The sequence below is a fragment of the Chelonoidis abingdonii genome, chromosome 17 (genome assembly GCF_003597395.2).
Source record: "Chelonoidis abingdonii isolate Lonesome George chromosome 17, CheloAbing_2.0, whole genome shotgun sequence".
NCBI lineage: Eukaryota > Metazoa > Chordata > Testudines > Testudinidae > Chelonoidis > Chelonoidis abingdonii.
Window position 1 is genome coordinate 30,529,234 of NC_133785.1, and position 13,528 is coordinate 30,542,761.

The 13,528-nt window shown below is 44.2% G+C and overlaps 1 protein-coding gene and 1 pseudogene across 1 annotated transcript in view; both read left to right on the plus strand.

Moving 5' to 3' along the window:
- The first annotated feature begins 258 nt into the window (after positions 1-258).
- The window catches only part of RYBP (RING1 and YY1 binding protein), a 78,273-nt gene continuing 65,003 nt past the window's right edge, over positions 259-13,528 (plus strand). Inside the window, exons 1-2 of the mRNA XM_032795995.2 lie at positions 259-428; positions 1,483-1,608. Of these exons, the coding sequence (XP_032651886.1) occupies positions 397-428; positions 1,483-1,608 (158 nt within the window). The 5' untranslated portion in view covers positions 259-396. The remainder of the gene's footprint in view (positions 429-1,482; positions 1,609-13,528) is intronic.
- LOC116834115 (U2 spliceosomal RNA) lies at positions 4,805-4,977 on the plus strand (annotated as a pseudogene).

The following is a 13,528-nucleotide window of genomic DNA, read 5'->3' on the forward strand; positions in this document are numbered from 1 at the left end:
TGCCCTGTGGCTGGGGGGGGGCACGTTCTTCTCTCCCCTGCCGGTGGGTGGTTGGGGGGCACGTTCCCTTCCCCCCTGCGGGCTCCCGGCGGGGCCCCGCCGCCTGCGGGTGGTTAGCTCGGGTCGCCTTCCCGTCCCTGCTCCCCTCCCCAGCGGAGCCAAGGCCGGGCCGCCCGGATTGGCCGGGCCGGGCGGCGAGCTCCGCCCGCTGTCGCCGTGCTGTGGGTGGGTGGGAGAGAGGGAGGGAGGCAGCCGGGCTGCGCTGCTAGTCTGGAGCGGAGCCTGGCAGCGGCTGGAGCGTCGGCGGCGGCTGAGGAGCAGCCGGAGCCCGCTGGACTGAGTCAGCCCCGACCCGTCTCCTCTCCCTTCGCGCGCAGGGCAGGGGGGCCCCGATCCATGACCATGGGCGACAAGAAGAGCCCGACCAGGTACAGAACGAGCGGGCTCCCGGGGGTCCGGCCAGGGGAAGCCCCCGGCGGGGGGGTCGGCGGAGAGAAGCTCCTAAGATGGAGGGAGGGTGGCCGGCCGGGGTCGGGGAGGAGTGTGGGGCGTCCCCCAGCGGGCAGCTTTCCTCTTGTCTGGGTGCTGGGGGCGCCTAGGCCCTTGTGTGGGGGGGGCTCCTAAGATGGAGGGAGCGGGGGGGGCTGTTAGTGCTCCTCCAGCCAGGTACAGAAACTCCAGGCTCTCCGCGGTGTGCGAGGGGCTGTTCGCGAGCAGCGAGGCGCCTAAGATGGAGGGAGTGTGCGAGGGCAAGAGGAGGAGGGAGAAGGGCTTGTGTCTCCTTGCTGCTGGTGCCAGGGCTAAGCTGGTGTGAGAGCAGCTATGGCGGCTCCTCTCCCTCGCACAACACACTCTCCTCCGCTCCTCACTTCTCCCAGACAAAGGGAGATTTAACAAGGTGGAGGAGACACACAGACACGGGGGTGGGGGGAACACGCCTCCCAGCTCTTCAAGTCTCACCACCCACCCCTCTCCGAAAAAGGAGGGTGAGGGGGAGACGGGCTCCTCTTGTCTCTCCCCTCCCCTGCCCAAGTCTCGCCCTCCCAGGTTCGCTGGGTAACCGCTGTTGTTTGTGTGAAAATCGGTTGTCTGGGTTTAAAGATTGAGGGGAAACGCACCTCCTCTCCCCTCAGTTTCTTTCCTTCCAGGGTGTGTGGGGGGTGGTGGTTAGGAAATGCAGTGTGTGTGGGGGGGAGTTGGGTAAAGCTGGGTGTGTGGACGGGGGTGGGGGCGCAGGCTAGTGTAAGGCAAAGTCTGGGATTTCTGCCTCTCGCCCCCAGTAGCAGATATTTGATGACTCTTCAGGCGAGGAAGAGGAACGGAGTCTGGCGATGCAAGTTGAGAATTACAGAATGCACTGGATTTCACCGCTTGATAATATGGTTTCTAATGTGTGTGTTTTTCTTTTTCTCCTCTCTTCCTCCTCCTCCTTTTTTCCTCCTCCCCATACACACATACGCACACGCACACTCTCTCCTCAAGGCCAAAAAGGCAAGCAAAACCTGCAGCAGACGAAGGCTTTTGGGATTGTAGTGTCTGCACCTTTAGGAACAGTGCTGAAGCCTTCAAATGCAGCATCTGCGATGTCAGGAAAGGCACCTCCACAAGGTATAGATAGACGTTAAAATATGTAGCTTTGCTTTTTATTTCTTTAATCCATAATTATTCTGTTTTGTTGATTTTTACCTGCTACCTTGAGGTGGGTTCAGTATTTTATTTCCTTTAGAGGAAATAATCTCCCCTGTCCTGCACTTAATACTGTGTGTTGTTTTAAATTCTGTTTCAATGCTTAAGTATACCTTAGACACAACTGTTTTGTAGGCATGGTACTGACCTGATGTTTTTTTCTATATGCTCCATTTGATGATGTAAAAAAGGCTCACTACTTTTTTTAACCTTTCAGTTCTGATTTGGGTGGACATTTCTCTCTGACATTTGGGGAAACAATTTTTGTTTTGTTGGAAATATTGTTATGCATTTTGGGGGATAAGGGAAGTGAAGAGAAATAGTTGAAACTAAAGATGCCACAGAAACAACTTTTTTTTTTTTATTCCTCTTGTCTTGTTGATCTTTGAATTCCTATTGTCATTTGAAATGAGTTGGTTTTCCACAGAATTTAATGTGGAAATTTATGTGGATTTCTGAAATCTTTAACTGTCAGTTCTTTCTGTATCATGGAAGTTTTTTCAGGATGGTGAGACTGCCATACTCTAGTTAAATGAGTACACAGAATCACTCTCTCTGCCCCCCCCTTAGAAAGTTACTCTTGATGGTGTGAGTAGGGCTAGACTATGAACATAAAGTGCTTTTTTGTTTGAAAATCTCCTTTCAAATGCCTTTGACTCGTTTTAATGTTTTTATATTTTGTACAAGGTACATTCCTAAATTTTAGGAGTTCATATTTTTGTCTCTTTCTATTAAGGAAATATTATATTATTTTTTTCAAAGTTTAAGACTGTTTTAAGGAAAACTCTTTGCATGCTGAGATACATTTTCGTGAGCAGACTTTCTTGAAGACTTCTAGTGCTTTGAGTTGATTGACATAGGAGGCTAAAAATGCATTGTTAGTTTGTTTGTACAGTGCTTTGAACAGAAAAAAGTGCCTTTTAAGTGCTAAGCTTTTTTTTTTTTTTTTTTTTTTTTAAATTTAGACCATGCTTTTGGGCCATTGAGCCTGTGGGTGACATGACCACTATAGCTATGTGTAGTATTGTAGTACTCCACTAGGTAACTAGCATAATTTAATTATATTGAATGTTGATTATAGTGTGTGTATGCTTTACAGTAGGGTATTCTGAAAAGTGTTGAGCTAAATTGTTTTATCTGAAATTGGTATATCATTAATTTAGATACGATAATATGAAGAATATAAAGCCATTTGCATGTGGACCTGAATCTTGTTCTGTTAGGCTCCAGTCCAGCAATTTAACCTGCACAGGTGGATCTCTTGAGTCTGGGCAAGTTGCTGTGGGCTTCTGTGGGTTATCTTAATGGATCCATCTGCAGGGTTAAGACCTGACTTTACTCCCATGAGTAGTTCTGTTGAAATCAGTGAGTGTAATCATGGTCATAAGGCTGAGCATGTGTATAAGTGCTTGCAGGATGGGGGTCTAAATGAGACTAGGAATGCAAGTGTAGATGGTGCATGGACTCACTTGGTGTATCCCTATGAAATCTTTTCAATTTGAGCACAGTACTGATATTGTTTTTGAGAAATGAAAATCCATATAAAACTTTTTTGAAAAGGATTCATTTGAAAATGTTTGTTAAGCCAGAACAATTACTCTTCCAGTTAAGCATGAAAAATTGTTTTGTAAGAGACAACTTTAGGTTATGAAATGCTACATAAATTTGCAACTGTGATCATTGGGTCTAGAAGATCATAGAGCATTTTTCCATTAGCACTTTTCCTGGACAGCTTATTTTAATTTAGAATATATTAAGCTTTTTGTGCATTTGAGTGCGTTAAGTTTGTGTGACGCTGTTTGATTTATGTTGTAGAATTTGAAAGTATGTATGGTACAGGATACTCCCTAAAAATCATAAAGTTTTGCTTCAGTGTCATTTAAGAATAGTCAACTGAAAGTAGTAGTCACTGTCTGTTGTGAGTGCACTTTTGTTTGTGTGCGTAAGTAGAAGACCTCAGAGGTCATAGTTCTTTATTGTGGTTTGGCTTTGAGTGTTACTGTATGTGACGTATAAGTCAATAGCTGGGAAACTCTTCAGAGTCTTTTTCATAAGTGACTAAGGAAATGTAGTGGTTTATGGCTGATGTTTTATTACTCAGAATACTTTTGCTTCATGACGAAATCTGTTGGAGTGATTTTATATAAATTTTATCCAGATAAAACTCTGGTTAACCTGAGAGATTGGATCAGAAATTTAAGATATAATTTGACAAATTGATGTCATTTAGCCATACTTACAGCTAGTGAATTTCATTAAAGTTTGAAGTATTTTGCTTTATATTTACAAGTTATTTGGCAGATTTGTAATATTTTTCAAAGACATGAAGAGAAACAAATGTCTTTCATCTTTAACTCTGTGCAGTTGAAATGTGCCCAGTTTCAACAGATTTACATGGACCCAAAATGATGTTTTTGTTTTGTTTTTTTAAACCCACAGTGACATCAGTGATTTGCTGTAGAATTGTTTTCTGATTTGTGAACTACTTTAGACTTTAGCTAACTTTCATTGTGTACGTTTTTACAGACTTGATATAATCCTTGTCTGCTGTATGGGAGGGATGACTGGCTTCAGTGAGAAGTTTCACTTATTTTCTGATTTGATGTCCCTTTCCTAGGAGCCTAGAAGGAATTTTACATACAGATACAGTAACTTCCAAATTTGCTAATGATCAGGAGAACCAAGGTAGACTATTAATTATTAATCTGTACCTGAACAGAGTTTTTTTTCCCAGTGGACCCCATGTAAATATTTATTTAAGTTATGAAATAATATTTTTAAAATGTGTAGGGCCACATTGAGCCCGGGAGAATTCATAAATTCTGTGGTTGGTTTAAACACATGATGTAAATTCTAGTGTAGTCATAATATGCAACCATTTACTTTTTCAACTTATCTTCTCACTTTTTAACTTCTAAAATTTTATCTCCCTCTACTTCAGTAAATTTATCTAGTATTGAGTGTTCTGAGGAATTTTCCGATAAACAATAAAAGAAACAAAGGTGCAAATTACATACAATCCAACATTCATTTCAGTGAGGTGAAAACTTCAAAGGTGACTTGAGACTGAACAATAGTAACATCAAGCCAAGTAGGCTGAGGCTTTGTCTACAGTGGGGTTTTTGTACTGGCATAGCCACATCAATGTGTTCTTATCAGTTTATGATATGTCCTTTATTTGAGGACTGTATATTAAATTGATTTTTGAAACGGGGCTGGAATAGGCGCTTGCTCTGTCCACCCCATGCATTGACCTGGTATTGCAGTGCCTCCAGGACTTGTTTAAAAAAAAAAAAAAAAAGTGAACTGACAGTGTAGGTGTGGTGCACATGTGTAAAAGGTGACTTATGGTAACATGGCTTATCTTGGTTTTTAGCCAGGGAAAGTTGCACTAGGGCAAGTCTATTTGCATCTACTAAGGGGTTTGTGCTGATATAGCTACATGATACCTAAAAAGAGATTAGAGCTTGAATTAAAACTTCTACTATTGGGGAGATTTGCTCAACACACACTACCCTTCCAGTATCCAATATTACTTCAAAATGTAGAAGGAATATTTCATCTGGACATTTTAGGGCCAGATTTTGCCCCTTTGATATTAATACGCGTTGTTTGTTTGAGGGCAGAGTTTAGTCCATTGTTTCCAACTAGTTCTCTTAAAGGTCCTGGCAGTCCTCTCCCTTTGTTTCTATTTTGGAGTGTGCACATGTTGCATTCTCCCCCAGTCCTCCCCTTCTCCTGATCACTTCCTCTCCCAGCTGAGTGATCATACCTGAGAATCCTGCACCTGTTCATAGTTTCACACTGCTACTGGTACTCCCAGAAAAGTGGGATTTAGCAACAATATTGATCATTCTCTGGGATTTTCCTGCTTAGATTATTGGAAAAATGTGGGAGGGTGATGGAGAAAACACAGAATGTCTGATAGTTTTTCTAGCTTAACCCTTTAGGATAGGCTCCTTCTTTGCCTCTCTGCTCCCAAAGCACGGCTTTTCCTTTCAAGTTACAGAGATTGTCGTCTTCTCTGTACATGTGAAAAATGAGAGTGGAAATTTGGCATCTTATTCTTGAGAGTAAGTGACTTTTGAATAAAAGAGCAACAATTTGCCCCATAAATACCCTGAAGAGGGTGTGTGTTTATCACTAGTATTTGTAAACACAAGGTATGCACTTGGAGATCTGATTAGATATCTTCTTTGTACTTGGGGTAATACATGTTTGATATTAGGATCTTGATCGTATTTCTCATTTCAGTATAGTATATTCATAAAACACAGATTTACAATTCTTCCCCTACTTCCTTTTTTGGAAACAATTGTTTATGGATCATAATAAATTACCAGCCTCCCTCCTTTTCTCTCTCCCCCCTCGACTATTTTTTCTCCCCTTTAGAATGCATATGGCTTTCAACCCATTTTTGCAGGACACAGATCTCCAGCCTATCTGATTTAAAAAAACATTTCCCTCGTTCTGTATCGAATACAAACACACGCATCACTGTGTGGCTCTTCTTATTGTCAGTGCTGAGCTTATTGTAATAGTTGTGAGGTAGCCCAGCTCTGTTCTGGGAACGACGAGCTGAACTCTAATTGTGTCCCATCCTTTTGACTTAACTGCTGGACCATCCTTTCCTGAAGATTTTTGTTTCACTCTATAGTCATGAGGTAGTTAGAAGCAACCTGCTTTCATTTAGCTCTCAGTTAAGTGTCTTTCACATGTATTAAAATTAATTTGACTTTTCAACATAAGTATATTTCTATACTCTTAATATGCTACAGCTGTACCCCTGTAAAAAGGTTCTTCCTATTTTTAACTCCCCAACAACACTGGAGTTGGCAAACCCAGTGTGACTGGGGAGCTAAAAATAGGAAGAACCTTCCACAGATCTGGCATTGTAAAACAGAAAATATTGGATGTTCACAAACATGGCCTGTACCGCTCAGGTTTTTTCCCAGAGCTAAAAATCCAGCATCTCTGGGAAGTAACTCTGAACAGGAAGTGCGTCCTAGTTATTGACATACAAATAAGCATACCAGGAGACATCCTCACATCCCCTCCCTGGATCTTTTTAGCTCTCAGCCTTGGGCATCTGAAATGCTACAGATGATTAATAGAGCAGGTGCCATCTGACTGGCAGAGATGTTTGTTTTCTACCTGCATTCCCTGCTCCTCTCTTCCCATTTCTGAACACCTTATTCAAACAAAATAAATAGAGCTTTTGAGGTACATCTTCACTGGGAAAATGTTTTTTTACTGTGTTAGCTGATATGGTAAAATCCTGTTTTGGACACAGCAGTCTGTTTCACATGTTAGCAGGATGATGTAAACACTAGGGGGAAGCTGAAGGTGTAAAAGACATAACATTATTCCCAGTGAAAACAAGACATTAGTGGCCCCCACGGGTTAGCCCCTGTCTCTGGCATTGAGCCTGCTTCTCCAGCACAAGATATGCATGCTGTGGATGGCGCCCCCCTTCATCTTAGTTTGTCTCTTATAAACAGGCCCTGCATCAGCTGGACACCAGCTCCCTCTGTGTTTCTATAGAGTCTTGTGCTGGTACTACATGAATGCAGAGGAATGCAAAGTCCCTTTCCGGGCATGCTTTTCTTAAACTGACTTGATTGTTTCACTTTCCTATGGGTTGGTCAAAAAACTGAAAAGCTGAGAAGATTTGAGAGTGGCTTCTATGCAGTGGACCCTGAAAGATCTATTATGTGGGCCCTTTAAATTACTGGAACCCAATCTCACGTGGACCTGAAATAGGCAGCAAGTATACACTATATAGGGTGACCAGACAGCAAATCTGAAAATTCGGGACAGGAGGTGGGGAGTAATAGGAGCCTATTAAGAGAGAGACCCAAAAATCGGAACTGTCCCTATAAAATCGGAACATCTGGCCACCTTAACACTATACCAAGTAGTTAGGAAACTACCAGATCCCGTCACCTCCTTAAAGCATTTCTTTTCTGCAGAATTAGCTTGGGCTCGTACTTGATACTCACATTGATAGTCCTCCAATGCCTTCCCACAATTCCACACTGTGTGCCCAGAAGGACAGGCAAGTTCTCCTACAATTCAGTAGGAAAGAGTCATAGAGCGGCTCAGCATATTGCAACGCAAAGAATCACTAGATGTGCCATAGTGATACACAGACAGCTGATTACAGCATCAATGAGGACCTGGTAACGGGTATAGGTTTTCAATGTGTCTGCTTACACCCAGGTTAGGCTAACCTGAGTGCTTAGAACTTAGTGTCGAACATTTGAGTTAATTTCATAGTGAAGACCTACCCTAACTGTTCTCATTTGGTAAATTGCTCCTCTGCATGAAATACATAAACTTGTCTCTACATCTGTGTAGTCAGTCCTGTCACTTTCACAATGATTAAACACTCTTTTTAAAGAGAAGAACCCAATGACCTACTTTGTGGGCATTCAGCTAGTTCTGTAGGTCAGTAGGTTTCCATTCCACAATGTAGGTCACCTGGAAGGTGTGCAGTGCTTCTGTAATGAGTAGCTTTTGACTTGGAACAAAATTTATCCAGGCTATGCATGCAACGTTTTTTGTAGCAGTACTAGGTATAGCTTAGTATCTGTCTTTGTCCTGTTGTTCCTTTTCCTAAGGTACAGTAAAGAATTTGGGCTGGATGGAAACATTTTTACAAGAGGACTTGTGTGGATTTTTAAATTTTATTTTAAGTATGCATATTTTAGACAGACAGGGACAGCTTGTACTTATTGTTGCCTGGCTTCTCTTTAGTGCTCAGCAAGATCACAGAAACATCTATTTAATATTCTTTATATAATACACTAAGCAAATCATCAGTATTCCAGAGGAGGGAGAAAATTGTGAAATTTTTGGCTTATCTCATTTTCCTTAGTCCACTCTATGGCTGTATGTGCTTACTACATCTGTCAACCTTTTGTGCAAACAAAATATTTCTGTGAACAACACAACCAGTGCTCTACTCACACATCGTTAGTACATCTATAAGCACAGCCAGTCTTTTCAGTTTATTTCCTAAACACAGCATCACCCCTTCCATAAAACAGGTGCAAATTAGAAGCACGTTCTGGATATTGAGCTTGTCAACCATGTCAGTTTGCATTAGCATTCTTATATTCCCAATGTTCAGCTAAGGACTGAGAAAGTGGGTCTATTTTTCCTTGTTTTCACTTTGGACTCAGCAGTGGTATCTTCAGAAAATTCTGATAAATTTTGCTCCAGCCAGAGAAATCAGAATTGACACAAACGTGATGGAATTGGTTAAATATCTGGGTCCAACACTCATTGTATTGTGGGGCATTTCTCTTTTGTCATAGGAGGTGTTGCCTGTGTTTCTGAAGCAGTGTACACTCTCCAGTGCTCCCTTCGCCAACAAAACTCTCCTGCTTTGCAGACAAAATAAAATCACCTTGACAAGAGGCATAGAGCTTTTTGCGGCAAAGATATATCCCCAAGTGTCAGCGTAGACACTGCACTTGGTTATGTTGCTGTAAAATGGCCTTCAGGAGGGGTCCCACAGTGCCCATTCTGACCGCTCTGGTCAGCAGTTTGAACTCCCCTGGCCTGCAGCCTGGTACACAGGCATTTGCCCTCCCCCCTTTAAAGGCCCATGAATTTTTTAAATTCCACATCCTGTTTGCTCGTTGCATCTTCCCAGCAGAGCATGGCGGCTCCACGTAGCAAACGCTATTCCGCTTGAAGCACACCTGAGTTGTCGGATTTACTGGCACTATGGGGAGAGGAGGCTGTGCAATCCCAGCTTCACTCCAGCCATAGAAACTTTGACGTCTATGGGCAGGTTTGTCATGGCCAGTTGGATAAGAGCTATGAACAGGACATGCAGCAGCGCTGTGAAAAGATAAAGGAGCTGAGGCAGGTGTACCAGATGGCAAGGGAGGCCAACCGTTGCTCTCATGCTGTACTGAAGGCCTCCCGCTTTTATAAGGAATTGGATGCCATCCTCTGTGGCAACTCCACTTCCACTGCAAAGAGCCCTGTGGATACTTTGGTGAGGCTGGGGGTGGTGAACGGTGAAACTAACCCCGAGGACAAAGTCATGGATGAGGAGGTCAAGTTAGATGACCATTTGGAGCACATGGCAGGGTTGTCTGGTGGCACAGCGAATCAGGAGCTCTTTTCCACTCTGGACGATCTAGCTGGTCCCAGCCGTCTGTCTGGCATGCATGATGCAAGAGAGGAGAGCCCTGGTAAGTGATCTTTTTGAGTTGATGCTGCACTATTATATGAGATAGAACTGTCCTTTATATTCTAGAAGTGGGTATACAAGACTAGTTGTGTTTGAGTGTGCTCCACATTCCTTTGTGCATCTAAGCAGTGCGGCGGAACAGCAGTCTGTTAATGCACACTGAGGTTTCATGGGACTCCTCCAGAGAGCTCTCTAGGAAACTTTCCTGGAGGAATTCGCCAATCCTTTCCTGAAGGTTCCTTGGAAGAGCTGCTTTGTTCCTTCCCCTGTTGTAGGAAACTTCCTGCACCACTCGGCAATCACTTGTGCAGGGACCAAAGCAGCACACAGGCGAGCAGCATAGGGTCTGAAGCGGAAAGCATGCAGGAGGTGCATCTTTGCTTACCCTCAGGAGTGAGATATTGGCTTCAGTGACCCCTGCCTGTGGAAAATGGTGGCAGAATTTACAATATTGTTCCTAGTTAACTGCGCTGATGTCTTTAAAACACCCACCTAGACCCTTTGATTCATAGATTCATAGACTCTAGGACTGGAAGAGACCTCGAGAGGTCATTGAGTCCAGTCCCCTGCCCTCATGGCAGGACCAAATACTGTCTAGGCCATCCCTGATAGACATTTATCTAACCTGCTCTTAAATATCTCCAGAGATGGAGATTCCACAACCTCCCTAGGCAGTTTATTCCAGTGTTTAACTACCCTGACAGTTAGGAACTTTTTCCCAATGTCCAACCTAAATCTCCCTTGCTGCAGTTTAAGCCCATTGCTTCTTGTTCTATCATTGCCCTAAGGTAAATGTCCAACTCCCACACGAGCTGAACTCATCATGTTTAGGGCATTCGCAGAGAAGTGTGCTTGTAAAGGGACTGTGAGAAAGTGATTTGTATGTAAAAAGATGTGTGATTTACTATAATGATTCAGTGCTGTGCGTGAACTAACAATCATGCTTCTGTGTATTGTTCTTCTGCAGATGTATAGGGTAGGCATTCTCAAACGTCATTGCACCACAACCCCCTTTTGATAACAAAAATTATTACATGACCCCAGGACGGGGGACCAAAGCCTGAGCCCCACCGCTCCAGGGGGCCAAAATCTGAGCCCAGCTGTCCTGGCAGGGACGGCCAAAGGCAAAGCCTGAGCTCCATGACGTGGGTGGGGGTGGGGTGCCCAAAGCCAAAGGGCTTCAGCTCTAGGAGAGGAGCTGTTACCGAGCTCTGCCACCCATAGCTGAAGGGCTTTGGCCCCAGGCCTCAGCAAGTCTAACACCAGCCCTGGTGACCCCATTAAAATGGGGTTGTGACCCACTTCGTGGTCCCAATCCATGGGTTAAGAATCACTTGTGTAGGGGGTTCCTGTGAAGGCCACACCAGCAGAACGCCTCTGCCAGATAAGGAAATGACCAAAGCGGTGCAAGGAGGACATGTTCCGAGAGGTGTTCCAATCCTCAGAGGCCAAAAAAAGAGAATGCAAGGAGGAAAGACAGGACAGAAAGGAGAGACAAGTGCATTGTAAAGGGCGGGGAGTGGATGATAAAAGTGATGGAGGAGCAAACAGAGATGTTGAAGTCCCTAATCATGCTCCAGGGAGATCACGTGTGCTCCCTCCTCCTCCCCGCCCCAGCTGATACAGAACTGCTTTCCATGCCCTTCCCAAACTCCTCCCACACATTCCTTGCAGCTTCCTGGACCATCTCAGGACTCCATTCATTCCACCCCTTCGGACAGCTTCTGAAATCATAGCTGGATTTACACACAGCTATGAGAGCCTACACTGCCCCTCACTGGTGTCTCCCTTCCCATCAAAACGTGTGTTGTGTTGTTAATTGTTATTTAATAAAAACAAACTCTGAAATATAACCAATCTTTGTCTCCTACACATTGTATTACTACCAACAGAAATCACCTAGTATCAGTTCGATCATTTTCTGACTATAAATCTTGGTCAGGAATCCTCACAATTTTTCTGCAAGGTGGCAAGTTAACAAAGCATGGCAGAGTGCTGTATAGAAAGATATGTTACTGGTGGTCATTATAAAAATGTTGTTTCAAAACCTCCTTGATTCAGATTCAGCAGCCAGGTGGTCTGCGTCCATGCTCCACACCAGGAGAAACTTTTCACCCTTAGCCTCACAAATATTATGGAGTATGCAGCAGGCTGCTATGACGATGGGAGTGTTTTCCTCATTTAGATCTAACCTGCCATAAAGGCAGTGCGAGCATTGCTTTTAATCTTCTACTATCATTCTGCACCTGCTCAGCCCATTATTGAAGCGCTCCTTACTGCTGTCCAGGTTTCCCATGTATAACTTCATGAGCCGTAGGAGTAAGGAATACGCTGGGTGTCCCAGGATCACTATGGGCATTTCAACATGCTCCACTGGAATCTTCTGGTGTCGAAAGAGAGTCTCTGCTTGGAGCTTTGAGTAACAGCCAGTGTTCCTGAAGATGTGTGCATCATGTATCTTTCTGGACCACCCTGCGTTGATATCAGTGAAATGACCCCGGTGATCCACCAGCGACTGCAGTACCATAAAGAAGTAGCCCTTTCCGTTGACATACTCCATCACAAGATGGTCTGGGGCCAAAATTGGGATATGTGTGCCATCTATCGCCCCTCTGCAGTTAGGGAATCACACTGCTGCAAAGCCATCCTCTATTTCACCGACATTGCCCAGAGTCACTGTCCTTCATAGCAAGATGCCCTGTACACTTGCATTACTGCAGCCCTAATGGTCGATTTCCCTACTCCAAACTGATTCGCGATAGACTGGTAGCAGTCTGGAGGCGCCAGGTTCCGCACAGTGATAACCACACGCTTCTTCACTGCTAGGGGATCTCGGGTTTTGGTGTCTTTGTACTGCAGTGCTGGGGCTAGGTCTGAACACAGTTCTAGGGAGGTGGCTTTCTGCATCCGGAAGTCCTGCAGCCACTGCTTGTCATTCCAGACCTGCATAACAATGCAGTCCCACTGCTCAGTGCTTGTTTCCTGAACCCAAAAGCAATGGTGCACTGTGTTCAGTTGCTCCATGAATGCCAAAAGTAATCTGGTGGTGGTTTTTCCATGGCACACAGCAGGTCAGGCAACTCTGATTCCTGTTCAGATTGGGAACTCATGATATATTGCATGACCAACCATGATATTTTTGTAATTGTGACCACAACAGTAGAGCTGTGCGGATCCATCTTTTCAGACAGAGATGGCACGCGCACAGTAAACAGGGGCCCTTGAAAAATGCCATGAAACATAGTTGATAAACCATAGAATGCTGCGACAGAAAGAACTACATCATGGGATGTTGAGCCTACACCCATGATGCACTACAAACCACTCTCCCATCCCACAACTCCCAGCTGCAGAAGGTGGCAAGTAGCACAGTGGGATAGCTACCCATAGTGCAATGCTCTGTGTCTGTGTAGAGCACCAAGAGTGGATGTGCACCACCGTAATGTGACCATGCACAAGTGGTGTAATTATACCATTTTTTGATTGTCGGTTTAACTTGCATCAACAAAACGTAGTGTAGGCAAGGCCTCAAAGTAGAAGTGGGCCCGGTGTGTCGATGGTCAGCACTCTTTTCACAAATGATTGTTGCTAGGAATACTTGAGATAAGGATATATCTACAGTTAAAGCAA